Source organism: Oncorhynchus tshawytscha, linkage group LG28 (genome assembly GCF_018296145.1).
Source record: "Oncorhynchus tshawytscha isolate Ot180627B linkage group LG28, Otsh_v2.0, whole genome shotgun sequence".
Lineage (NCBI taxonomy): Eukaryota > Metazoa > Chordata > Actinopteri > Salmoniformes > Salmonidae > Oncorhynchus > Oncorhynchus tshawytscha.
The window spans coordinates 42068984-42093510 of record NC_056456.1 but is presented as its reverse complement, the minus strand read 5'-3'; the positions used below and the strand labels follow the sequence as shown (position 1 = coordinate 42093510).

The 24527-nt window shown below is 49.2% G+C and overlaps 2 protein-coding genes across 5 annotated transcripts in view; one reads left to right on the top strand and one right to left on the bottom strand.

The window, feature by feature from the left end:
* Positions 1-13191, top strand: part of LOC112227289 (casein kinase I-like) — a 40371-nt gene extending 27180 nt beyond the window's left edge. The window contains exons 6-13 of one of the 4 annotated variants that reach the window (XM_042307934.1): positions 2501-2586; positions 4377-4461; positions 4634-4779; positions 5042-5125; positions 7002-7103; positions 11484-11590; positions 12249-12284; positions 13053-13170. In XM_042307934.1, coding sequence (XP_042163868.1) covers positions 2501-2586; positions 4377-4461; positions 4634-4779; positions 5042-5125; positions 7002-7103; positions 11484-11590; positions 12249-12284; positions 13053-13104 — 698 coding nt within the window. In that variant the 3' untranslated portion in view covers positions 13105-13170. Of the gene's footprint in view, positions 1-2500; positions 2587-4376; positions 4462-4633; positions 4780-5041; positions 5126-7001; positions 7104-11483; positions 11591-12248; positions 12285-13052 lie in introns of all 4 variants that reach the window. The other 3 variants (XM_042307935.1, XM_042307936.1, XM_042307937.1) reach the window with 3 other exon arrangements.
* Positions 13192-18664: 5473 nt separating this feature from the next.
* On the bottom strand, positions 18665-19801 carry LOC112226430 (skin secretory protein xP2-like). The gene has a single exon (XM_024390814.2). It carries the CDS (start codon positions 19799-19801, stop codon positions 18665-18667), a length of 1137 nt encoding a protein of 378 aa, XP_024246582.2.
* Between the last annotated feature and the right edge of the window lie 4726 nt (positions 19802-24527).

The window sequence follows — 24527 nt, the reverse complement described above, 5'->3', positions numbered from 1 at the left end:
GGTTTGCTTTTTCCAAAATTAAGCATTCGCTTGGTAACAGCTGAGAATCCTCCTGGTTATGATTCATTTGCTGCAGCAAACTGTGACTAGTCTTTTTTGAGTTACTTGTATACATACAGTACCAGTCAAACATTTGGACAGACCTACTCATTCAAGGGTTTTTCTTTCTTTTTACTATTTTCTACATTGTAGAATAATAGTGAAGACATCAAAACTATGAAATAACACATATGGAATCATGTTGTAACCAAAAAAGTATTCAACAAATAAAAATATATTTTATATTTGAGATTCTTCAAAATAGCCACCCTTTGCCTTGATGAAGCTGGTTGAAAGAACGCCTTGATGAAGCTGGTTGAGAGAACGCCTCGATGAAGCTGGTTGAGAGAATGCCTCGGTGAAGCTGGTTGAGAGAATGCCTCGGTGAAGCTGGTTGAGAGAATGCCTCGGTGAAGCTGGTTGAGAGAATGCCTCGGTGAAGCTGGTTGAGAGAATGATGAAGCTGGTTGAGAGAATGCCTCGGTGAAGCTGGTTGAGAGAATGCCTCGGTGAAGCTGGTTGAGAGGTGAAGCTGGTTGAGAGAATGCTGAAGCTGGTTGAGAGAATGCCTCGGTGAAGCTGGTTGAGAGAATGCTGAAGCTGGTTGAGAGAATGCCTCGGTGAAGCTGGTTGAGAGAATGCCTCGGTGAAGCTGGTTGAGAATGAGAATGATGAAGCTGGTTGAGAGAATGATGAAGCTGGTTGAGAATGATGAAGCTGGTTGAATGATGAAGCTGGTTGAGAGAATGCCTCGGTGAAGCTGGTTGAGAGAATGCTGAAGCTGGTTGAGAGAATGCCTCGGTGAAGCTGGTTGAGAGAATGCTGAAGCTGGTTGAGAGAATGATGAAGCTGGTTGAGAGAATGATGAAGCTGGTTGAGAGAATGCCTCGGTGAAGCTGGTTGAGAGAATGATGAAGCTGGTTGAGAGAATGATGAAGCTGGTTGAGAGAATGCCTCGGTGAAGCTGGTTGAGAGAATGATGAAGCTGGTTGAGAGAATGATGAAGCTGGTTGAGAGAATGATGAAGCTGGTTGAATGATGAATGAATCGGTGAAGCTGGTTGAGAGAATGATGAAGCTGGTTGAGAGAATGATGAAGCTGGTTGAGAGAATGCCTCGGTGAAGCTGGTTGAGAGAATGATGAAGCTGGTTGAGAGAATGATGAAGCTGGTTGAGAGAATGCTGAAGCTGGTTGAGAGAATGCTGAAGCTGGTTGAGAGAATGCTGAAGCTGGTTGAGAGAGTGATGAAGCTGGTTGAGAGAGTGATGAAGCTGGTTGAGAGAATGATGAAGCTGGTTGAGAGAATGATGAAGCTGGTTGAGAGAGTGATGAAGCTGGTTGAGAGAATGATGAAGCTGGTTGAGAGAATGATGAAGCTGGTTGAGAGAATGCCAAAGGTATGTAAAGCTGTCAAGGCAAAGGGTGGCTATTTGAAGAATTTTGAATATGAAATATATTTAGAATGTGTTTTTTTGGTTACTACATGATACCATACGTGTTATTTGATGTCTTCACTATTATCCTACAATGTGTAACATTTTCTAAATAATCCCTTGAATGTGTGTATGTGTGTGTGTGTGTGTGTGTGTGTGTGTGTGTGTGTGTGTGTGTGAGAGAGAGAAACTGTGTTGCAATGGCAGGTAGCCTAGGGGTTAGAGCGTTGGACTAGTAACCGAAACGTTGCAAGATCGAATCCCCGAGCCGACAAGGAACAAATCTGTCGTTCTGCCCCTCAACAAGGCAGTTAACCCACTGTTCCTAGGCCGTCACTGAAAATAACTGATTTGCCTCGTTATATAAAGGTAAAATAAATAAAAAATGGCCTCGTTAGCATTCTCTAATGCAGGACATGAACTTGTTAGCATTGCTAACCTACAGATTACACTATCAGTGGGGTTTGAAAACAGCACCCCTTGTGTTCATTGCCGGCATTACTGAATGTCCCGCTATGGCCCAAGGTCTGACAATCTGGATACGGCCAAAAAAATCATCTATACTTCCTGAGTTTTAGGAAATTCTAACCCTTATTAGCAGTGGAAGTCTCTATGGTTAGTATCAGTTCAAGGCGTTGGACTGCATCAAGCCAGGTGTGTGTGTGTGTGTGTGTGTGTGTGTGTGTGTGTGTGTTTACGTTTACGTTAAGCCTGAGGAATCTCATGTTTAATCAATTCTGATCCCCAAAAAATGTTTTGTAGTTGTTGAAAATTCCCAAACTTTACACTGCGCCTCTGTTGTCCGACTGGAGGTATTTTAGGGTTGTCTCACAGGGCTAGTTGAAAGTCCAGGAGTAGGTTTAACCTGGATCTGAGAAACGAGCTCTTAACATATGACATTTTCTATGCCCATCTTTGAAACAGGGTTAATAATGATTGTTTGATTTATCTGGTTCAACAGTTAGTATTATCAGGAACTCAACTCAACAAGATGTTTCTGAAGCTGTGTGTGTTTCCTGTCTCTGTAGAACAAAGCAGGAGAGATGACCTGGAAGCTCTAGGTCACATGTTCATGTACTTCCTGCGAGGCAGTCTGCCCTGGCAAGGCCTGAAGGTAGGAACGAACACACCTGTTTTACTAACCTTATTAACATCTAACCTTAATACCTAACTGCTAAGGTTAAGGTAGCCTTTTTCATCATGCAGATGTGAAATGTCCAAGGAGATTTTTCTTTGTTTTACTCGTCTTTTTGGGGAATTTCAGTTCCCCCATGAGGATACAGGAACAAGACCACACTAACAGAGTCCCCTCTGTCTATACACTATATATCCAGTAAATTTGGAAAGTATTCAGACCCCTTGACCTTTACAGTTGGAGTGTTATTCTAAAATGCATTAATTAAATACATATTTTTTTCCCCTCATCAATCTACACACAATTCCCCATAATGACAAAGCACACGGAGCATTGGCACATCCTTCTGATAATGTGGTGTATGTTGCTCATAGGTCCATGTTAGGACCGCTACTGTCAGACTGTCTGTCGACTAGACCTCACTACTTTATCAGTCTAGACAGACACACATCCAGGCACAGATCTCCATCTCACATCGCTGTTTCCGTGTGCCAGGGCGTTGTTTCCGTGTGCCAGGGCGTTGTTTCCGTGTGCCAGGGCGTTGTTTCCGTGTGCCAGGGCGTTGTTTCCGTGTGCCAGGGCGTTGTTTCCGTGTGCCAGGGCGTTGTTTCCGTGTGCCAGGGCGTTGTTTCCGTGTGCCAGGGCGTTGTTCCCGTGTGCCAGGGCGTTGTTTCCGTGTGCCAGGGCGTTGTTTCCGTGTGCCAGGGCGTTGTTTCCGTGTGCCAGGGCGTTGTTCCCGTGTGCCAGGGCGTTGTTTCCGTGTGCCAGGGCGTTGTTTCCGTGTGCCAGGGCGTTGTTTCCGTGTGCCAGGGCGTTGTTTCCGTGTGCGAGGGCGTTGTTCCCGTGTGCCAGGGCGTTGTTTCCGTGTGCCAGGGCGTTGTTTCCGTGTGCCAGGGCGTTGTTTGCGTGTGCCAGGGCGTTGTTTGCGTGTGCCAGGGCGTTGTTTGCGTGTGCCAGGGCGTTGTTTCCGTGTGCCAGGGCGTTGTTTGTGTGTGCCAGGGCGTTGTTGTCTCCGTGCCCGTGCAGCAGAACCTTTCTCATGACTAAGTACTGACTCTTAATCATCCAAATGAACCTTCATTATCTCTTACACCACCTCTCTCTCTCTCTCTCCTTCTCTCTCTCTCTCTCTCTCTCTCCTTCCTCTCTCTCTCTCTCCTTCCTCTCTCCTTCCTCTCTTTCTCTCTCTCCTTCCTCTCTCCTTCCTCTCTTTCTCTCTCTCCTTCCTCTCTCCTTCCTCTCTCCTTCCTCTCTCCTTCTCTCTCTTCCTCTCTCCTTCCTCTCTCCTTCTCTCTCCTTCCTCTCTCTCTCTCTCCTCTCTTTCTCTCTCCTTCCTCTCTCCTTCTCTTTCTCTCTCTCCTTCCTCTCTCCTTCCTCTCTCCTTCCTCTCTCCTTCCTCTCTCTCTCTCTCCTTCCCCTCTCTCTCTCTCCTTCCCCTCTCTCTCTCTCTCCTTCCCCCCTCTCTCTCTCTCTCCTTCTCTCTCTCTCTCTCTCTCTCTCTCTCTCTCTCTCTCTCTCTCTCTCTTCCTCTCTCTCCTTCCTCTCTCTCTCTCCTTCCTCTCTCTCCTTCCTCTCTCTCTCTCCTCACTCTCCTTCCTCTCTCCTCACTCTCCTTTCTCTCTCTCTCTCTCTCTCCTTCCTCTCTCTCTCTCTCTCCTTCCTCTCTCCTTCCTCTCTCTCTCTTTCCACTCTCTCGCTCTCCTTCCACTCTCTCTCTCTCTCTCTCTCTCTCTCTCTCTCTCTCTCTCTCCTTCCACTCTCCCTCCCAGGCAGACACTCTGAAGGAGCGCTATCAGAAGATAGGTGACACCAAGAGAACCACGCCCATCGAGGTGCTGTGTGAGAGCTTCCCAGGTCTGGGTCTCTTCTCTTTGTGCTTCTTTCTGACTCACTTCTAGTTCCTTTCAGTACTTTAGGTTATCCTGCTGGTTAGGAGTAAATAACTACGTAACACCTGAAATATTGGAAAGGTATTTCATTGTGTTTTTCCTACCTGTATTTAATGTTTTTTTTCTCCTTGTTGAAGAGATGGCCACCTACCTGCGTTATGTGGGTTCTCTGGACTTCTTGGAGAAGCCGGACTACGACTACTTAAGGAAACTCTTCACCGACCTCTTCGATAGCAACGGCTACGTCTTTGATTACGAGTACGACTGGGTCGGCAAGCCACTGGTCAGTCCATATCTCTACTATTAATGCTCTGTCTCTCTGCAGGACAACGGGCCCCATGTATCAGCATGCATATCATTGATCCATGACCTTTAACCCCTCTCCTCAGTACAGTCCTATTGGCTGTTTAGTTAATGATGACCTTTAACCCCTCAGTACACTCCTATTGGCTGTTTAGTTTTAATCATAACCTTTAACCCCTCTCCTCAGTACACTCCTATTGGCTGTTTAGTTAATGATGATCTTTATTAACCTCTCTCCTCAGCCTACTCCCATTGGTCCAGTCCCCAGTGAGACCCTCCTACAGTCCAGCAGTAGAGACAAGGCAACACAGCAGACCAAAAACCAGGTAGGACACACACACACACACACACACTGAAGACCCAGTCCTTGATGAAGAACAGCTACTTCAGTTTCTCTTGATAGACTGACTTACATCAAAACTGAGGAACAAGCTCAACATTTTTTCATTCAAATTTCACACGTCATTCTCTGCATTAGCTGAATTTGACATTTAGTGTTACGAACATAACTGTAGCCTGGTCCACATCCACTGGTACTTCTGCCAACTCAATCATCGTTGTCAAGCCAAACAGACTGGTACCCAGGCTATATTAAAGAGACCAGATACAGACTGGTTTCAGTCTCCGACAGTCGGCTTGTTCAGCCGTTTGTGCTTATGCATGTTACGTGTAGTCTTCTGTCATGTAGTCCTCACGTGCACTCCCCCCACGTCACCACACTGCCCCTCAGGTCTGTCTGTCTGTGTCCTCTGGTTGAGCACTGTCTTAAGTAGCTGTCTAACTGCTTCTGCACAAGAGGGAAAAGACACAACCTCTTTAAACTTAATTGTTTTTTTTCTTTCCTTTTACACTCCTCCCTCTCCTTCCTCCTTTACCATCTCCTCCTTCATCTCTCCTTCCTCCTTTACCATCTCCTCCTTCATCTCTCTCCTTCCTCCTTTACCATCTCCTCCTTCATCTCTCTCCTTCCTCCTTTACCATCTCCTCCTTCATCTCTCTCCTTCCTCCTTTACCATCTCCTCCTTCATCTCTCTCCTTCCTCCTTTACCATCTCCTCCTTCATCTCTCTCCTTCCTCCTTTACCATCTCCTCCTTCATCTCTCTCCTTCCTCCTTTACCATCTCCTCCTTCATCTCTCTCCTTCCTCCTTTACCATCTCCTCCTTCATCTCTCTCCTTCCTCCTTTACCATCTCCTCCTTCATCTCTCTCCTTCCTCCTTTACCATCTCCTCCTTCATCTCTCTCCTTCCTCCTTTACCATCTCCTCCTTCATCTCTCTCCTTCCTCCTTTACCATCTCCTCCTTCATCTCTCTCCTTCCTCCTTTACCATCTCCTCCTTCATCTCTCCCTTCCTCCTTTACCATCTCCTCCTTCATCTCTCTCCTTCCTCCTTTACCATCTCCTCCTTCATCTCTCTCCTTCCTCCTTTACCATCTCCTCCTTCATCTCTCTCCTTCCTCCTTTACCATCTCCTCCTTCATCTCTCTCCTTCCTCCATCTCTCCCTCTGTCCTGTCCTCCCTCCATCTCTCCCTCTTTGTCCTGTCCTCCCTCCATCTCTCCCTCTTTGTCCTGTCCTCCCTCCATCTCTCGCTCTTTGTCCTGTCCTCCCTCCATCTCTCCCTCTTCGTCCTGTCCTCCCTCCATCTCTCCCTCTTCGTCCTGTCCTCCCTCCATCTCTCCCTCTTTGTCCTGTCCTCCCTCCATCTCTCCCTCTTTGTCCTGTCCTCCCTCCATCTCTCCCTCTTCGTCCTGTCCTCCCTCCATCTCTCCCTCTTTGTCCTGTCCTCCCTCCATCTCTCCCTCTTTGTCCTGTCCTCCCTCCATCTCTCCCTCTTTGTCCTGTCCTCCCTCCATCTCTCCCTCTTCGTCCTGTCCTCCCTCCATCTCTCCCTCTTTGTCCTGTCCTCCCTCCATCTCTCCCTCTTTGTCCTGTCCTCCCTCCATCTCTCCCTCTTTGTCCTGTCCTCCCTCCATCTCTCCCTCTTTGTCCTGTCCTCCCTCCATCTCTCCCTCTTTGTCCTGTCCTCCCTCCATCTCTCCCTCTTTGTCCTGTCCTCCCTCCATCTCTCCCTCTTCGTCCTGTCCTCCCTCCATTTCTCCCTCTTTGTCCTGTCCTCCCTCCATCTCTCCCTCTTCGTCCTGTCCTCCCTCCATCTCTCCCTCTTCGTCCTGCCCTCTCTTCCCTTGCTGTCGCACCAGTCGCCAGAACCCAAAGGAAGTGAGTCCCAGCCCACTCCAGTGACCAATAGGGAGCCGCTGGGGTCTCGTCTAACAGCTGATAGGCTGGGGGGCTCCGTCCAGGTACTGGGCAGTGGTTGTAGTCCCTCGATGATGAACACTGTCTTCATTCTTTCTACTGTATGTCTTTCTTTTCCATTTTCTCTTTGTTCTTTCCTCGCTCTTTTTTCTGGTGTTTGTTTTGCACAAGGTCTCTATTTCAGTCGGTTCACTATAGTCTGAACCCTTATTCAATCACACCTAACCGGCCAATCAAATCTTTGTGGCCGTTAGCCCAACGTATCTGTATAGTACCCACAATGCTCTGGTTTCTTCTTCACGTGTCTAGTATTTTTAACAGCTCTCCTCAGGAAACGTAGCGTTTTACCAATCCATCACACGGTGTTATTAAGTGGCTTCTCTTCTATTGACAGGAACTCTGTTAACTTCTGCTTCACTTTACAAAGTGCTATTTTTGTCATCAACTAGCTAACGTTATATAGTTCCTGTAGTCTAGTTTGCACGCAATTAGTGCTGTTGTCCCACTAATACCCTGGTGTCCGGTGTCTGGCTCGCCGTCGGTCCCCACCGTTTGGAGTTAGCTGAACGGCCAAGTGTCTTAACCTGTTATGGCTGCAATTCCAATACCGGGTTTGATATGACAACTACCAGTAAAAATAGAGGGCACCAAATTCAAATCACAGAAATCTCATAATTACAATTCCTAAAACATACGTGTATTATATCATTTTAAAGCTATTCTCGTTGTTAATCCCACCAAAGTGTCCGATTTCAAATAGGCTTTTCAGCGAAAGCACTACAAACGATTAAGTTAGGTCTCCACCAAACCACAATAAGCACAGCCATTTTCCAGCAAAATATAGCATTCACAAAAAGCATAAATAAAGATAAAATTAATCACTAACCTTGTATTATCTTCATCAGATGACACTCATAGGACTTCATGTTACACCATACATGCATGTTTTGTTTGATAAAGTTCATATTTACATAAAACAATCTGAGTTTACATTGGCGCGTTAGATTCACTAAACATCAAGTGATTTTGCAAAGCCACATCGTTTCAACAGAAATACTCATCATAAATGTAGATGATAATACAAGTTATACACATGGAATTATAGATATACCTCTCCTTAATGCAACCGCTGTGTCAGATTTCACAAAACGTTTACGGAAAAAGCAACCCATGCAATAATCTGAGACGGCGCTCAGAACAGAAGCCAAATTAGCCTCCATGTTGGAGTCAACAGAAACCAGAAAATACATGATAAATGTTTCCTTACCTTTGATGAACTTCATCAGAATGCAGTCCTAGAAATCCCAGGTCCACAATAAATGCTTGATTTGTTCGAAAATGTCTGTTATTTATGTCCAATTAGCTACTTTGGTTAGCGGGTTTGGTAAGCAAAGCGCGTCCACTATAACGTGACGAAATGTCTAAAAGTTCCGTAACAGTCAGTAGAAACATGTCAAACGATGTACTGAATCCATCTTTAGAATGTTGTTTACATACATCTTGAATAACGTAAAGACAACACAATAGAAAAGTCTAGATACAGTGTGTGCAAATGAGGTGAGATAAGGGAGGTAAAGGCAATAAATAGGCCATAGTGGCAAAATAATTACAATTTAGCAATTAAACACTGGAGTGATAGATGTGCAGATGTGCAAGTAAAGATACTGGGGTGCAAAAGAGCAACAAATATATATATATGTGTGTATATATATATATATATATATATATATTGTGTGATATGAGTAATGACAGATATGTAAACATTATTTAAGTGGCATGATTTAAAGTGTCCAGTGATTGGGTCTCAATGTTGGCAGCAGCCTCTCTGAGTTAGTGGTGGCTATTTAACAGTCTAATGCCCTTGAGATAGAAGCTGTTCTTCAGTCTCTCGGTCCCAGCTTTGATGCACCTGTACTGACCTCGCCTTCTGGATGGTAGCGGGGTGAACAGGCAGTGGCTCGGGTGGTTGTTGTCCTTGACAATCTTTTTGGCCTTCCTGTGACATCGGGTGGTGTAGGTGTCCTGGAGGGTTTTGGGTGACAAGACACATTTCTTCAGCCTCCTGAGGTTGAAGAGGTGCTGCTGCTCCTTCTTCACTACACTGTCTGTGTGGGTGGACCATTTCAGTTTGTCTGTGATGTGTACGCCGAGGAACTTAACTTTCCACCTTCTCCACTACTGTCCCGTCGATGTGGATGGGGGGGTGTTCCCTCTGCTGTTTCCTGAAGTCCACAATCATCTTTTCCTGACACCACACACCGAGGGCCCTCACCTCCTCCCTGTAGGCCGTCTCGTCGTTGTTGGTAATCAAGCCTACCACTGTTGTGTCGTCTGCAAACTTGATGATTGAGTTGGAGGCGTGCGTGGCCACGCAGTCGTGGGTGAACAGGGAGTACAGGAGAGAGCTCAGAACGCACCCTTGTGGGGCCCCAGTGTTGAGGGTCAGCGAAGTGGAGATGTTTCCTACCTTCACCACCTGGGTGTGGCCTGTCAGGAAGTCCAGTACCCACCCAATTTCACAGGGTGGGGTTGAGACCCAGGGCCTCGAGCTTGATGATGAGCTTGAAGGGTACTATTTTGTTGAAGGCTATAATCAATGAAGCGCATTCTTACATAGGTATTTCTCTTGTCCAGATGGGATAGGGCAGTGTGCAGTGTGATGGTCTGTGGACCTGTTGGGGCGGTAGGCAAACTGAAGTGGGTTTAGGGTGGCCAGTAAGGTGGAGGTGATATGATCCTTAACTAGCCTCAAAGCACTTCATGACAGAAGTGAGTGCTATGAGTGAGTAGTCATTTAGTTCAGTTACAAAATGCTCCCAATGTTCCAGTAGTCCTACTGCCTCTGACCAGTTTAACACCCGCCCCGTCTCGGAGTTACGGCACCATCATAGACAGGTGTATCAAATCAAGCACACAGCCAGGCAATCTCTACAGACAAACATTGGCAGTAGAATGGCTTTACTGAAGAGCTCAGTGACTTTCAATGGGCAACGTCATAGGATGCCTCCTTTCCAACAAGTCAGTTCCTCAAATTTCTGCCCTGCTGGAGCTGCCCTGGTCAACTGTAAGCTCTGTTACTGTGAAGTGGAAACGTCTAGGAGCCAAAACAACAACTCAGCCACGAAGTGGGAGGCCACACAACCTCACAGATCGGGACCGCTGAGTTCTGAACCGTGTAAAAAATTGTCTGTCCTCGTTTGCAACACTCACGACTGACTTCCAACCTTCTTCTGGAAGCAACATCAGCACAAGAACTGTTAGTCGAGAGCTTCATGAAATGGGTTTCCATGGCCGAGCAGCCGCACACAAGCCTAAGATCACCATGCGCAATGCCAAGCGTCGGCTGGAGTGGTGTAAAGCTCGCCGCCATTGGACTCTGGAGCAGTGGAAACGCGTTCTCTGAAACGCTGTTTTTCATGGTTCGGGCTCCTTAGTTCCAGTGAAGGGAAATCTTAACACTACAGTATACAATGACATTCTAGATGAGTCTGTGCTTCCAACTTTGTGGCAACAGTTTGGGGAAGACCCTTTCCTGTTTCAGAATGACAATGCCCCCGTGCACAAAGCGAGGTCCATACAGAAATGGTTTGTCGAGATTAGTGTGGAAGAACTTGAATGGCCTGCACAGAGCCCTGACCTCAACCCCATCGAACACCTTTGGGATTAGTTAGAATGCTGACTGTGAGCCAGGCCTAGTCACCCAACATCAGTAGCTCAATGGAAGCAAGTTCCCGCAGCAATATTCCGACATCTAGTGGAAAGCCTTCCCAGAAGAGTGGAGGCTGTTATAGCAGCAATGTTCCAACATCTAGTGAAAAGCCTTCCCAGAAGAGTGGAGGCTGTTATAGCAGCAATGTTCCAACATCTAGTGGAAAGCCTTCCCAGAAGAGTGGAGGCTGTTATAGCAGCAATGTTCCAACATCTAGTGGAAAGCCTTCCCTGAAGAGTGGAGGCTGTTATAGCAGCAATGTTCCATCATCTAGTGGAAAGCCTTCCCTGAAGAGTGGAGGCTGTTATAGCAGCAATGTTCCAACATCTAGTGGAAAGCCTTCCCAGAAGAGTGGAGGCTGTTATAGCAGCAATGTTCCAACATCTAGTGGAAAGCCTTCCCTGAAGAGTGGAGGCTGTTATAGCAGCAATGTTCCATCATCTAGTGGAAAGCCTTCCCTGAAGAGTGGAGGCTGTTATAGCAGCAATGTTCCATCATCTAGTGGAAAGCCTTCCCAGAAGAATGGAGGCTATTATAGTTGCAAACGAGAGAACAAGTCCATATTAATGCCCATGATTTTTTAATTAGATGTTGGAGGAGCAGGTGTCCACATACTTTTGGTCATGTAGTTTAGTGTTCGTGACATGACATATATTTATGACCACAGTAAGCCACCATTTTCTAACATCTAACTTTCCATGATGCTCCCCTGCAGGTGATGAGTTCGACCAATGGGGAGCTGAATACAGACGATCCGACTGCGGGCCACTCCAACGCCCCCATCACCGCCCCGGCCGAGGTGGAGGTGGCCGACGACACAAAGTAAGATGGACGCCCTTCGTCCCCTCGTCCTTCCTCTGTCCCTCCTTCCTCTGTCCCTCCTTCCTCTGTCCCCCCCCCCCCCTCCTTCCTCTGTCCCTCCTTCCTCTGTCCCCCGCCCCCCTCCTTCCTCTGTCCCTCCTTCCTCTGCCCTCCTTCCTCCGTCCCCCCCCCCCCCCCTCCTTCCTCTGCCCTCAGTCTCCTCTGCCCTCCGTCTCCTCTGCCCTCCGTCTCCTCTGCCCTCCGTCTCCTCCGATCCCCATCCTCCATCCCACCGCTCCCCTTCCTCCGTCCCCCATGCCCTCTTCCCCAACACTCACTGCTCTAAGAATGAATATGAAAATAAGCCCAGGGCTTATAATGCTTTTCAGACGGTGCTAATTGATATGTCCAGCTAGCCCGAAAGACCAGTGAGAGGTAGACTTTTCAAACATCTCAATGGAACAGCTTGTTGACCTGAATGTTACCGGGTCTTCTAGGCCAGCTGGCCAACATGTCCATCCTCTGGCTAAGAGCCATGTATTAGTCCGGAATGTCGATCAATAAGAACTGCAAAAAGCACATACTAGGATCTGAGCCAGGTTGGCTATCTTGTTTGGCATGAAAATGTATATAATTATACGCTGTCCTAATATTGAGTTGCGCCTCTTTTTGCCCTCAGAACAGCCTCAATTCATCGGGACGTGGACTCTACAAGGTGTTGAAAGTGTACCACAGGGATGCTGGCCCATGTTGACTCTACAAGGTGTTGAAAGTGTTCCACAGGGATGCTGGCCCATGTTGACTCTACAAGGTGTTGAAAGTGTTCCACAGGGATGCTGGTCCATGTTGAGGTGTCTAGGGATGCTGGCCCATGTTGACTCCAGGGATGCTGGTCCATGTTGACTCTAGGGATGCTGGCCCATGTTGACCCAGGGATGCTGGCCCATGTTGACTCCAGGGATGCTGGCCCATGTTGACTCCAGGGATGCTGGCCCATGTTGACTCCAGGGATGCTGGCCCATGTTGACTCCAGGGATGCTGGCCCATGTTGACTTCAATGCTTCCCCCAGTTGTCCAGTTGGCTGGATGTCCTTCGGGTGGTGGACCTTTCTTGATACACACAGGAAACTGTTGAGCGTGAAAAACCCAGCAGCGTTGCAGTTCTTGACTCAAACCGGTGCGCCTGGTACCTACTACCATACCCCGTTTAAAGTCACCCAAATGATTTGTCCTGCCCATTCACCCTCTGAATGGCACACATACACAATCCATGTCTCAAGGCTTAAAAATCATCCTTTAACCCGTCTCCTCCCCCCTCATCTTCACTGATTGAAGTGGATTGAACAAGTGACATCGATAAGGGGTCTCATCTTTCATCGGTATTCACCTGGTCATGGAAAGAGCAGGTGTTCTTCATGTTTTGTATAGTCAGTGTCTGAGAATAAAGGATCTAATCCTATTGTTAATTTGTGTTCTGTTTCAGGTGCTGCTGTTTCTTTAAGAGGAGGACGAGGCAAGGCCTCCAGAGACACTAGTGAAGAGGAGAGGCCTCCAGAGACACTAGTGAAGGGGAGAGGCCTCCGGCGACACTAGTGAAGAGGAGAGGCCTCCAGAGACACTGGTGAAGGGGAGAGGCCTCCAGAGACACTGGTGAAGGGGAGAGGCCTCCGGCGACACTGGTGAAGGGGAGAGGCCTCCAGAGACACTGGTGAAGGGGAGAGGCCTCAAGGCGACACTGGTGAAGGGGAGAGGCCTCAAGGCGACACTGGTGAAGGGAGAGGCCTCAAGGCGACACTGGTGAAGGGGAGAGGCCTCAAGGCGACACTGGTGAAGGGAGAGGCCTCCGGAGACACTGGTGAAGGGGAGAGGCCTCCGGAGACACTGGTGAAGGGGAGAGGCCTCCGGAGACACTGGTGAAGGGGAGAGGCCTCCGGAGACACTGGTGAAGGGGAGAGGCCTCCGGAGACACTGGTGAAGGGGAGAGGCCTCCGGAGACACTGGTGAAGGGGAGAGGCCTCCGGAGACACTAGTGAAGGGGAGAGGCCTCCGGAGACACTAGTGAAGGGGAGAGGCCTCCGGAGACACTGGTGAAGGGGAGAGGCCTCCGGAGACACTGGTGAAGGGGAGAGGCCTCCGGAGACACTGGTGAAGGGAGAGGCCTCCGGAGACACTGGTGAAGGGGAGAGGCCTCCGGAGACACTGGTGAAGGGGAGAGGCCTCCGGAGACACTGGTGAAGGGGAGAGGCCTCCGGAGACACTGGTGAAGGGGAGAGGCCTCCGGAGACACTGGTGAAGGGGAGAGGCCTCCGGAGACACTGGTGAAGGGGAGAGGCCTCCGGAGACACTGGTGAAGGGGAGAGGCCTCCGGAGACACTGGTGAAGGGAGAGGCCTCCGGAGACACTGGTGAAGGGGAGAGGCCTCCGGAGACACTGGTGAAGGGGAGAGGCCTCCGGAGACACTGGTGAAGGGGAGAGGCCTCCGGAGACACTGGTGAAGGGGAGAGGCCTCCGGAGACACTAGTGAAGGGGAGAGGCCTCCGGAGACACTAGTGAAGGGGAGAGGCCTCCGGAGACACTAGTGAAGGGAGAGGCCTCCGGAGACACTAGTGAAGGGGAGAGGCCTCCGGAGACACTAGTGAAGGGGAGAGGCCTCCGGAGACACTAGTGAAGGGGAGAGGCCTCCGGAGACACTAGTGAAGGGAGAGGCCTCCGGAGACACTAGTGAAGGGAGAGGCCTCCGGAGACACTAGTGAAGGGGGAGAGGCCTCCGGAGACACTAGTGAAGGGGAGAGGCCTCCGGAGACACTGGTGAAGGGAGAGGCCTCCGGAGACACTAGTGAAGGGGAGAGGCCTCCGGGAGACACTGGTGAAGGGGAGAGGCCTCCGGAGACACTGGTGAAAGGGAGAGGCCTCCGGAGACACTGGTGAAGGGGAGAGGCCTCCGGGCGACACTGGTGAAGGGGAGAGGCCTCCGGAGACACTGGTGAAGGGGAGAGGCCTCCGGGCGACACTGGTGAAGGGGAGAGGAACAGCAAAGGGAACAGCACAGACTGATTAATGGGAGGAAAGCAGTGCTGAAATTGAGCTGTGTGCTCTACACCCTGCTATCTCTCTCTTAGTACAGTTAGAGCGCTCCCTGTTGACCCTCCTGCAGTACTACAACACAGACTAACGCCTGCTGTGATAACCTGCCTTGGGCAGACAGACAGGCAGGCAGGACCCAACGGGCCAGAACCATGATGGTCTGTGTGCTTGGCGGAAAGATAACCCTCATAACGGACTGATGAATGAAAAAATGGACGGATGGATGGAGAGAGCCAGAAAAGACCTGCGAGATTATTGAAGGACAGAAAGACTGTTGGAAACTGTATTCCATAAGAACGTTCTGAACTGGAGGACAGAGAAACAGACGACTGTAACACATGAAGAGTGATACATGCTCCATTTACCAAGTCGTTTCTGATCACAGCTCCAGTATAACAGAAATAGTGAAATGCGTGTACACCAGAACCAGAAGAAACATTACCATGAATACTGCTTCCTTCCTTTTTGTATTTCAAAATGACGTTTTGAAACCCATCGAGTTGTTGAACACTGGCACTTCATTAGAGCATCTTCAGGAAACAGAGCTTTTTTTCTTTATTTCATTCTGTTTTCTCTTATTTCCTGTGGATGGATGGACGGACATGGATGGATGGACGGACATGGATGGATGGATGGACATGGATGGATGGACGGACATGGATGGATGGACGGACATGGATGGATGGACGGACATGGATGGATGGACGGACATGGATGGATGGATGGATGGACGGACATGGATGGATGGATGGATGGACATAAATGGATATGGATGGAAGGATGGATATGGATGGATGGACGGACATGGATGGGGATGGAAGGATGGACATGGATGGATGGACATAAATGGATATGGATGGAAGGATGGACATGGATGGCTGGACATGAATGAATGGATGGATGGGGATGGATGGATGGCCTTGACATGGATGGATGGATGGTGATGGATAGATGGATGGACATGAATGGGGATGGATGGGGACTGATGGATGGGGATGGATGGACATGGATGGAAGGATGGACATGGCTGGATGGATGGACATGGCTGGATGGATGCATGGACATGGATGGATGGGGATGGACATGGATGGATGGATGGATGGACATGGATGGATGGATGGATCGATGGATGGATGGGGACGGATGGATGGGGATGGGGATGGAAGGATGGACATGGATGGATATGGATGGATGGATGGACATGGCTGGATGGATGGATGGATGGATGGACATGGATGGATGGACATGGCTGGATGGATGGACATGGCTGGATGGATGGACATTGATGGATGGACATGGATGGATGGATGGATGGGTGGACATGGCTGGATGGATGGACATGGATGGATGGATGGATGGATGGATGGATGGATGGATGGATGGACATAGCTGGATGGATGGACATTGATGGATGGATGGATGGATGGACATGGCTGGATGGATGGATGGACATGGCTGGATGGATGGACATGGCTGGATGGATGGACATTTGATGGATGGATGGACATGGCTGGATGGATGGACATGGCTGGATGGATGGACATTGATGGATGGATGGATGGACATGGCTGGATGGATGGACATGGATGGATGGATGGATGGATGGATGGATAGCCTTGACATGGATGGATGGACATGAATGGGGATGGAAGGATGGACATGGATGGAAGGATGGATGGATGGATGGATGCATGGACATGGATGGACATGGATGGATGGGGATGGACATGGATGGATGGACATGGATGGATGGATGGACATGGATGGATGGACATGGCTGGATGGATGGATGGATAGCCTTGACATGGATGGATGGCTGGAAGGATGGACGGACATGGCTGGATGGATGGACATGGATGGATGGCTGGATGGTGACGGACAGTGGCTGCTCTCAGGTACTGTGGCGGGCGGGAGAGATGGCAGAATGAAGATAAACAAATATTTAATCTCTTTAAAAATTGCACTTTAGAGGGGGAAAAAGTACATGGAATTCTGGGATTAAAGTTTAACATCGACAAACAGAAATAAAGCCAGATGTAGGATAATTTCTACACCCGGCCGATGTCTGAAAGTAGTGAACCAGTACGGTTTTATAACTACAGGTAGCCTCTATAAAACCTGCGTGACCCAAATGGCACCCTACTGCCAATATTTTGCACTAATGACCTAAATCATACAGGTCCTGGTCAAAAGTAGTTCACTAAAAGGAAAATGGGTGCTGCTTGGGACAAGCCCCAAGTGTCAATGGGTTTTAATGTTGCTGGTCCAAGTCAGTCACTTGGAAGTCATCATTTGTGCCATTTTTATTTTATTTTTAACGATTGTCTCATTTTGAAATGTGAAACATGTTTTAGGCTCGCATATCTTTTTGTAAATGTTCTTAAATGATGAGCATTCTCAACCTGTTAAAATCTCTGGTGACTCACAGACATGAAATGTGTATTTCTAATGTATTTTACATGTATAGTTGAGACCCACTGTCACAGTAGGGTGCCATTTGTGACACGGTCATCATCGTGTCACAACGGCTAACATTACCTGTCATAACCTGTTGTCAAATCAAATGTTATTTGTCACATACACATGGTTTAGCAGATGTTAGTGCGAGTGTAGCGAAATGCTTTGTGCTTCTGGTTCCGACAGCGCAGTAATATCTAACAAGTAATCTAACAAATTCACAACAAATACACACAAATCTAAAGGGGTGAATGAGAATATGTACATATAAGTATATGGATGAGCGATGGCCAAGGTGCAATAGATGGTATAATATACAGTATATACATGTAATATAAGATATGTAAACATTATTAAAGTGGCATTATTTAAAGTGACTCGTGATCCATTTATTAATGTGTCCAGTGATCAGGTCTCAATGTTGGCAGCAGTCTCTCTGAGTTACTGGTGGCTGTTTAACAGTCTGATGGCCTTGAGATAAAAGCTGTTCTTCAGTCTCTCGTTCCCTGTTTTGATGCACCTGTATTGACCTCGCCTTCTGGATGATAGTGGGGTGAACAGGCAGTGGCTCGGGTGGTTGTTGTCCTTGATGATCTTTATGGCCTTCCTGTAACATTGGGTGGTTGTTGTCCTTGATGATCTTCATGGCCTTCCTGTAACATCGGGTGGTTGTTGTCCTTGATGATCTTTATGGCTGGCTATGATGTGTTAAAAACATTTTTTAAAATCTTTTAACTTTTAAATACACTTTATGACGTTGTCATGAAACATTAAGAACATCCTGTGTCACTTCACTTGGACGAAGAAAACGCACTTCATGACACTGTCAAGAAGCATTATGACCATCATAATCATATAAACCAGATAGGCCTATCACGTACATGCCCTTAAATCAGTCATCTGTCAAAAAGGTGTCTGGTCCTGCTCCTGAAATCTACTCCTACATTCCTCCCAGTCATCTGTCAAAAAGGTGTCTGGTCCTGCTCCTGAAATCTGCTCCTACATTCCTCCCAGTCATCTGTCAAAAAGGTGTCTGGTCCTGCTCCTGAAATCTGCTCCTACATTCCTCCCAGTCATCTGTCAAAAAGGTGTCTGGTCCTGCTCCTGAAATCTGCTCCTACATTCCTCCCAGTCATCTGTCAAAAAGGTGTCTGGTCCTGCTCCTGAAATCTGCTCCTACATTCCTCCCAGTCATCTGTCAAAAAGGTGTCTGGTCCTGCTCCTGAAATCTGCTCCTACATTCCTCCCAGTCATCTGTCAAAAAGGTGTCTGGTCCTGCTCCTGAAATCTGCTCCTACATTCCTCCCAGTCATCTGTCAAAAAGGTGTCTGGTCCTGCTCCTGAAATCTACTCCTACATTCCTCCCAGTCATCAGAAACAGAGCATTGGGGTAGGTGCATGTCTGACATCAATGCGTGTGCAATTATAATGATAATGTAAAACGTTTATAACATAAACATGCTGAGATGTAGGTTATGGTGGACCAGCCTGGCAGGGGCAACGCCAGTCCTCACGCCAGTCCGCTTTTTCTCCATCCCAAGCAAACACAGCTGATTAATCAATTTGCATGGCCTTGCTTGATATGGTCATGGGCATGGATGTGCTGCGGCTGGGGCCTTGCTGGAGCCTTGCTGGGGCTGGGGCCTTGCTGGAGCCTTGCTGGGGCTGGGGCCTTGCTGGAGCCTTGCTGGGGCTGGGGCCTTGCTGGAGCTGGGGCCTTGCTGGAGCCTTGCTGGGGCCTTGCTGGAGCCTTGCTGGGGCCTTGCTGGAGCCTTGCTGGAGCCTTGCTGGGGCGGGGCCTTGCTGGAGCCTTGCTGGGGCGGGGCCTTGCTGGAGCTTTGCTGGGGCGGGGCTTTGCTGGGGCGGGGCCTTGCTGGGGCGGGGCCTTGCTGGAGCCTTGCTGGAGCCTTGCTGGGGCGGGGCCTTGCTGGAGCCTTGCTGGGGCGGGGACTTGCTGGAGCTTTGCTGGGGCGGGGCTTTGCTGGGGCGGGGCCTTGCTGGGGCAGGGCCTTGCTGGGGCGGGGCCTTGCTGGGGCGGGGCCTTGCTGGAGCCTTGCTGGGGCGGGGCCTTGCTGGAGCCTTGCTGGGGCTGGGGCCTTGCTGGAGCCTTGCTGGGGCTGGGGCCTTGCTGGAGCCTTGCTGGGGCTGGGGCCTTGCTGGAGCCTTGCTGGGGCTGGGGCCTTGCTGGAGCCTTGCTGGGGCGGGGCCTTGCTGGAGCCTTGCTGGGGCTGGGGCCTTGCTGGAGCCTTGCTGGGGCTGGGGCCTTGCTGGAGCCTTGCTGGGGCTGGGGCCTTGCTGGAGCCTTGCTGGGGCTGGGGCCTTGCTGGAGCCTTGCTGGGGCCTTGCTGGGGCTGGGGCCTTGCTGGAGCCTTGCTGGGGCCTTGCTGGAGCCTTGCTGGGGCCTTGCTGGAGCCTTGCTGGGGCGGAGCCTTGCTGGGGCGGGGCCTTGCTGGGGCGGGGCCTTGCTGGGCCTTGCTGGGGCGGGGCCTTGCTGGAGCCTTGCTGGGGCGGGGCCTTGCTGGAGCCTTGCTGGGGCGGGGCCTTGCTGGGGCGGGGCCTTGCTGGAGCCTTGCTGGGGCGGGGCCTTGCTGGAGCCTTGCTGGGGCGGGGCCTTGCTGGGGCCTTGCTGGGTTCTGGGGCCTTGCTGGCGCTGGGGCCTTGCTGGAGCCGGGGCCTTGCTCGGTACCCCATGGGCTGAGCTAGCAGGCGCCATTGCTCCTAAAAAACCCAAAGTGAAACGTAGGTAGCGTTCGCCACTTGGGCTAGTAGCCTAGCTGGTTAGCACAAAGTTAGCCAAAGGAAGCTAGCACTATGTTGGTCTTGCGACAAAGAAAAGCGTGGCTCTCAACCGATAAGCAGTGAAGCTAGGACAGCCGGTGTAGTCGACGCAGCACGGAAGTGCTGCTCAGTCAAACGACCTGTCCTGATTTGTCATAGACGCTAAAAAAAACTTTAATGAGCAAGTCTTCCTTCATGGACTGACCTCTGTAAAATGGTATAGAATCAGCTTGATCCCTTCTTTCGAAGACGCTTGGACCTTATTTTTTAATATTTTCAATGGTATTGTCAACAAACACGCCCCCATTAAGAAAATGTGAATTCAAAACAGGTTCAGCCCCTGGTTCGACCGTGATCTGGCAGAGTTACTCCACCTCAAGAATTGCATTTGGCGACAGGCTCGGCAAACGCATACTCAGGCTGACTGGCTATCGTTCAGGCAAATGAGAAATAAGTGCTCTCAGGCTATCCGGAAGGCCAAAGTTAGTTACTTTAAGGAGCTGTTCTCTCTCTGTGGGTCGAACCCCAAGAAGTTCTGGAAAATGGTTAAAGACCTGGAGAATAAACCCTCCTCCTCACAGCTGCCCATGTCCCTTAATGTTGATGATGTGGTGTTACTGACAAGGAGCCCATGTTCCTTAATGTTGATGATGTGGTTGTTACTGACAAGGAGCACATGGCTGAGCTCTTTAATCACCACTTCATTAAGTCAGTATTCCTATTGGACTCAGCCACGCCTCCTTGCCTGTCCAACATTTCCTCATCTCCCACCCCTTCTAATGTGACTGTCCCTGATGCTCCTCCCTCTTTTTCACCTGCCCCGCTACAAAGTTTCTCCCTGCAGGCAGTCACTGAGTCTGAGGTGCTAAAGGAACTCCTTAAACTGGGTCAGATGGTTTAGACCCTTTCTTCTTTAAGGTTGCTGCCCCTATCATCGCCAAGCCTATCGCTGACCTTTTAGTCTCTCCTTTCTGGGGAGGTTCCCATTGCTTGGAAGGCAGCCACAGTTCATCCTTTATTTAAAGGGGAAGGTCAAGCTGATCCTAACTGTTATAGGCCTATTTCTATTTTGCCCTGTTAATCAAAAGTGTTGGAAAAACTTGTCAATAATCAACTGACTGGCTTTGTTGATGTCTCGTTTTCTCTGATATGCAATCAGGTTTTCCGCTCAGGTTATGGATGTGTCACTGCAACGTTAAAGGTCCTCAATGATGTCACCATTGCCCTTTATTCTAATCAATGTTGTGCTGCTATTTTTATTGACTTGGCCAAAGCATTTGATACGGTAGACCATTCCATTCTTGTGTGCCGGCTAAGGAGTATTGGTGTCTCTGAAGGGTCTTTGGCCTGGTTTGCTAACTACCTCAGAGAGTGCAGTGTATAAAGTCAGAACATATGCTGCCTCAAACACTGCCTGTCACCATGGGAGTACCCCAAGGCTCGATCCTAAGCCCCATGCTTTTCTCAATTTACATCAACAACATAGCTCAGGCAGTAGGAAGCTCTCTCATCCATTTATATGCAGATGATAGTCTTATTCTCAGCTGGCTCCTCCCTGGATTTTGTGTTAAATGCTCTACAACAAAGCTTTCTTAGTGTCCAACAAGCTTTCTCTGCCGTTAACCTTGTTCTGAACACCTCCAAAATAAAGGTAATTTGGTTTGGTAAGAAGAATGCCCCTCTCCCCACAGGTGTGATTACTACCTCTGAGGGTTTAGAGCTTGAGGTAGTCACCTCATACAAGTACTTGGGAGTATGGCTAGACAGTAAACTGTCCTTCTCTCAGCACATATCAAAGCTGCAGGCTAAAGTTAAATCTAGACTCGGTTTTCTCTATCGTAATCGCTCCTCCTTCACCCCAGCTGCCAAACTAACCCTGATTCGGATGACCATCCTACCCATGCTAGATTACGGAGACATACATTATAGACCGGAAACTAAGGGTGCTCTCGAGCGGCTAGATGTTCTTTACCATTCAGCCATCAGATTTGCCACCAATGCTCCTTATAGGACACATCACTGCACTCTATACTCCTCTGTAAACTGGTCATCTCTGTGTACCCGTCACAAGACCCACTGGTTGATGCTTATTTATAAAACCCTCTTAGGCCTCACTCCCCCCTATCTCAGATATCTACTGCAGCCCTCATCCTCCACATACAACACCCGTTCTGCCAGTCACATTCTGTTAAAGGTCCCCAAAGCACACACATCCCTGGGTCGCTCCTCTTTTCAGTTCGCTGCAGCTAGTGACTGGAACGAGCTGCAACAAACACTCAACCTGGACAGTTTTATCAGTTTTATCTCCATCTCAATCATGGACACTATTACTGACAGTTGTGGCTGCTTTGCGTGATGTGTTGTCTCTACCTTGCACTCTGTGCTCTTGTCTGTGCCTTATGTTCGTAGCATGTTTTATGCTGCTACCATGTTGTGCTGCTACCATGTTGCTGTCATGTTGTGTTGCTACCATGCTTTGCTGCTACCATGTTGCTGTCATGTTGTGTTGCTACCATGCTGTGCTGCTACCATGCTGTGTTCTCATGTGTTGCTGCCATGCTGTGTTGTCATATATTGCTACCATGCTATGTTGTTGTCTTAGGTCTCTCTTTATGTAGTTGTGTCTCTCTTGTCGTGATGTGTGTTTTGTTCTATATTTCTGTGTGTTTTGTCCTATATTTATGTGTGTTTTGTCCTATATTTATGTAAAAAGCCTTGCACCTGATAGCTCAGCAGCTAGCCGTGTGACACTGTAAAAAGCCTTGCACCTGATAGCTCAGCAGCTAGCCGTGTGACACAGTAAAAAGCCTTGCACCTGAAAGCTCAGCAGCTAGCCGTGTGGCAACTCCCGTACGGACTGAGGAGAGGCAAAGGTAGAGTCCTCCGAAACACAACCCCGCCAAACCGTACTGCTTCTTGACACAATGCCCACTTAACCCGGAAGCCAGCCAATATGTCGGAGGAAACACCGTACGCCTGGCGACCGTGCTAGAGGGCGATGAGACAAGGACATCCCAGCCGACCAAACCCTCCTCTAACCCGGACGACGCTGGGCCAATTGTGTGTTGACTCATGGGTCTCCCGTTCACGGCCGGCTGCGACACCGCCTGGTTTCGAACCAGGGTCTGTAGTAACACAGCTAGCACTGCGCAGTGCCTTAGACCGCTGTGCCACTCCTGAGGCCTGGTAAAGCTAAACTTCACCCAACTTCTCCCATAGGCAAAGCAACTCAAAAGAGATATTAAATTCACACATTTTATAAGAATATGCTAATTGTCCTCACAGTTTCCCACTGCACTGAGGCTAGGAAACACTGTCACCACCGATAAATCCACGATAATTGAGGATTTCAATAAGCATTTTTCTACAGCTGGCCGTGCTTTCCACCCCGGTCAACAGCCCTGCGCTCCCCACAGCAACTTGCCCAAGCCTCCCCATTTCTACTTCACCATGCTGTCTGTGTGGATGGACCATTTCAGTTTGTCCATGATGTGTATGCCGAGGAACTTAACTTTCCACCTTCTCCACTACTGTCCCGTCGATGTGGATAGGGGACTGCTCCTTCCGCTGTTTCCTGAAGTCCACAATCATCTCCTTTGTTTTGTTGACGTTGAGTGAGAGGTTATTTTCCTGACACCACACTCCGAGGGCCCTCACCTCCTCCCTGTAGGCCGCCTCGTCGTTGTTGGTAATCAGGCCCACTACTGTTGTGTCGTCTGCAAACTTGATGATTGAGTTGGAGGCGTGCGTGGCCACGCAGTCATGGGTGAACATGGAGTACAGGAGAGGGCTGAGAATGCACCCTGTGGGGCCCCAGTGTTGAGGATCAGAGGGGTGGAGATGTTGTTTCCTACCTTCACCACCTGGGGGCGGCCCGTCAATGTCCGGGACCCAGTTGCACAGGACGGGGTCGTGACCCAGGTTCTCAAGCTTAATGACGAGTTTGGAGGGTACTATGGTGTTAAATGCTGAGCTGTAGTCGATGAACAGCATTCTTACATAGGTATTCCTCTTGTCCAGATGGGTTAGGGCAGTGTGATGGCGATTGCGTCGTCAGTGGACCTATTGGAGCGGTAAGCAAACGAGTGCATTCTTGCGCCTTATTACAAATGCCGTGTCACTCACCCACCATTGCACCTTGTACCAAATGGTAGGTTGGACCTCACTTTATATGCTCAGAAAGATGCATTTGTATGTGTTCAACTACAAAGCCCTTTGGGTAAACTCCCTCTTTACCTCTGTAGTCTGGTCTCCTTCACCACCAGCAGGTAAACTCCCTCTTTACCTCTGTAGTCTGGTCTCCTTCACCACCAGCCGGTAAACTCCCTCTTTACCTCTGTAGTCTGGTCTCCTTCACCACCAGCAGGTAAACTCCCTCTTTACCTCTGTAGTCTGGTCTCCTTCACCACCAGCAGGTAAACTCCCTCTTTACCTCTGTAGTCTGGTCTCCTTCACCACCAGCAGGTAAACTCCCTCTTTACCTCTGTAGTCTGGTCTCCTTCACCACCAGCAGGTAAACTCCCTCTTTACCTCTGTAGTCTGGTCTCCTTCACCACCAGCAGGTAAACTCCTCTTTACCTCTGTAGTCTGGTCTCCTTCACCACCAGCAGGTAAACTCCCTCTTTACCTCTGTAGTCTG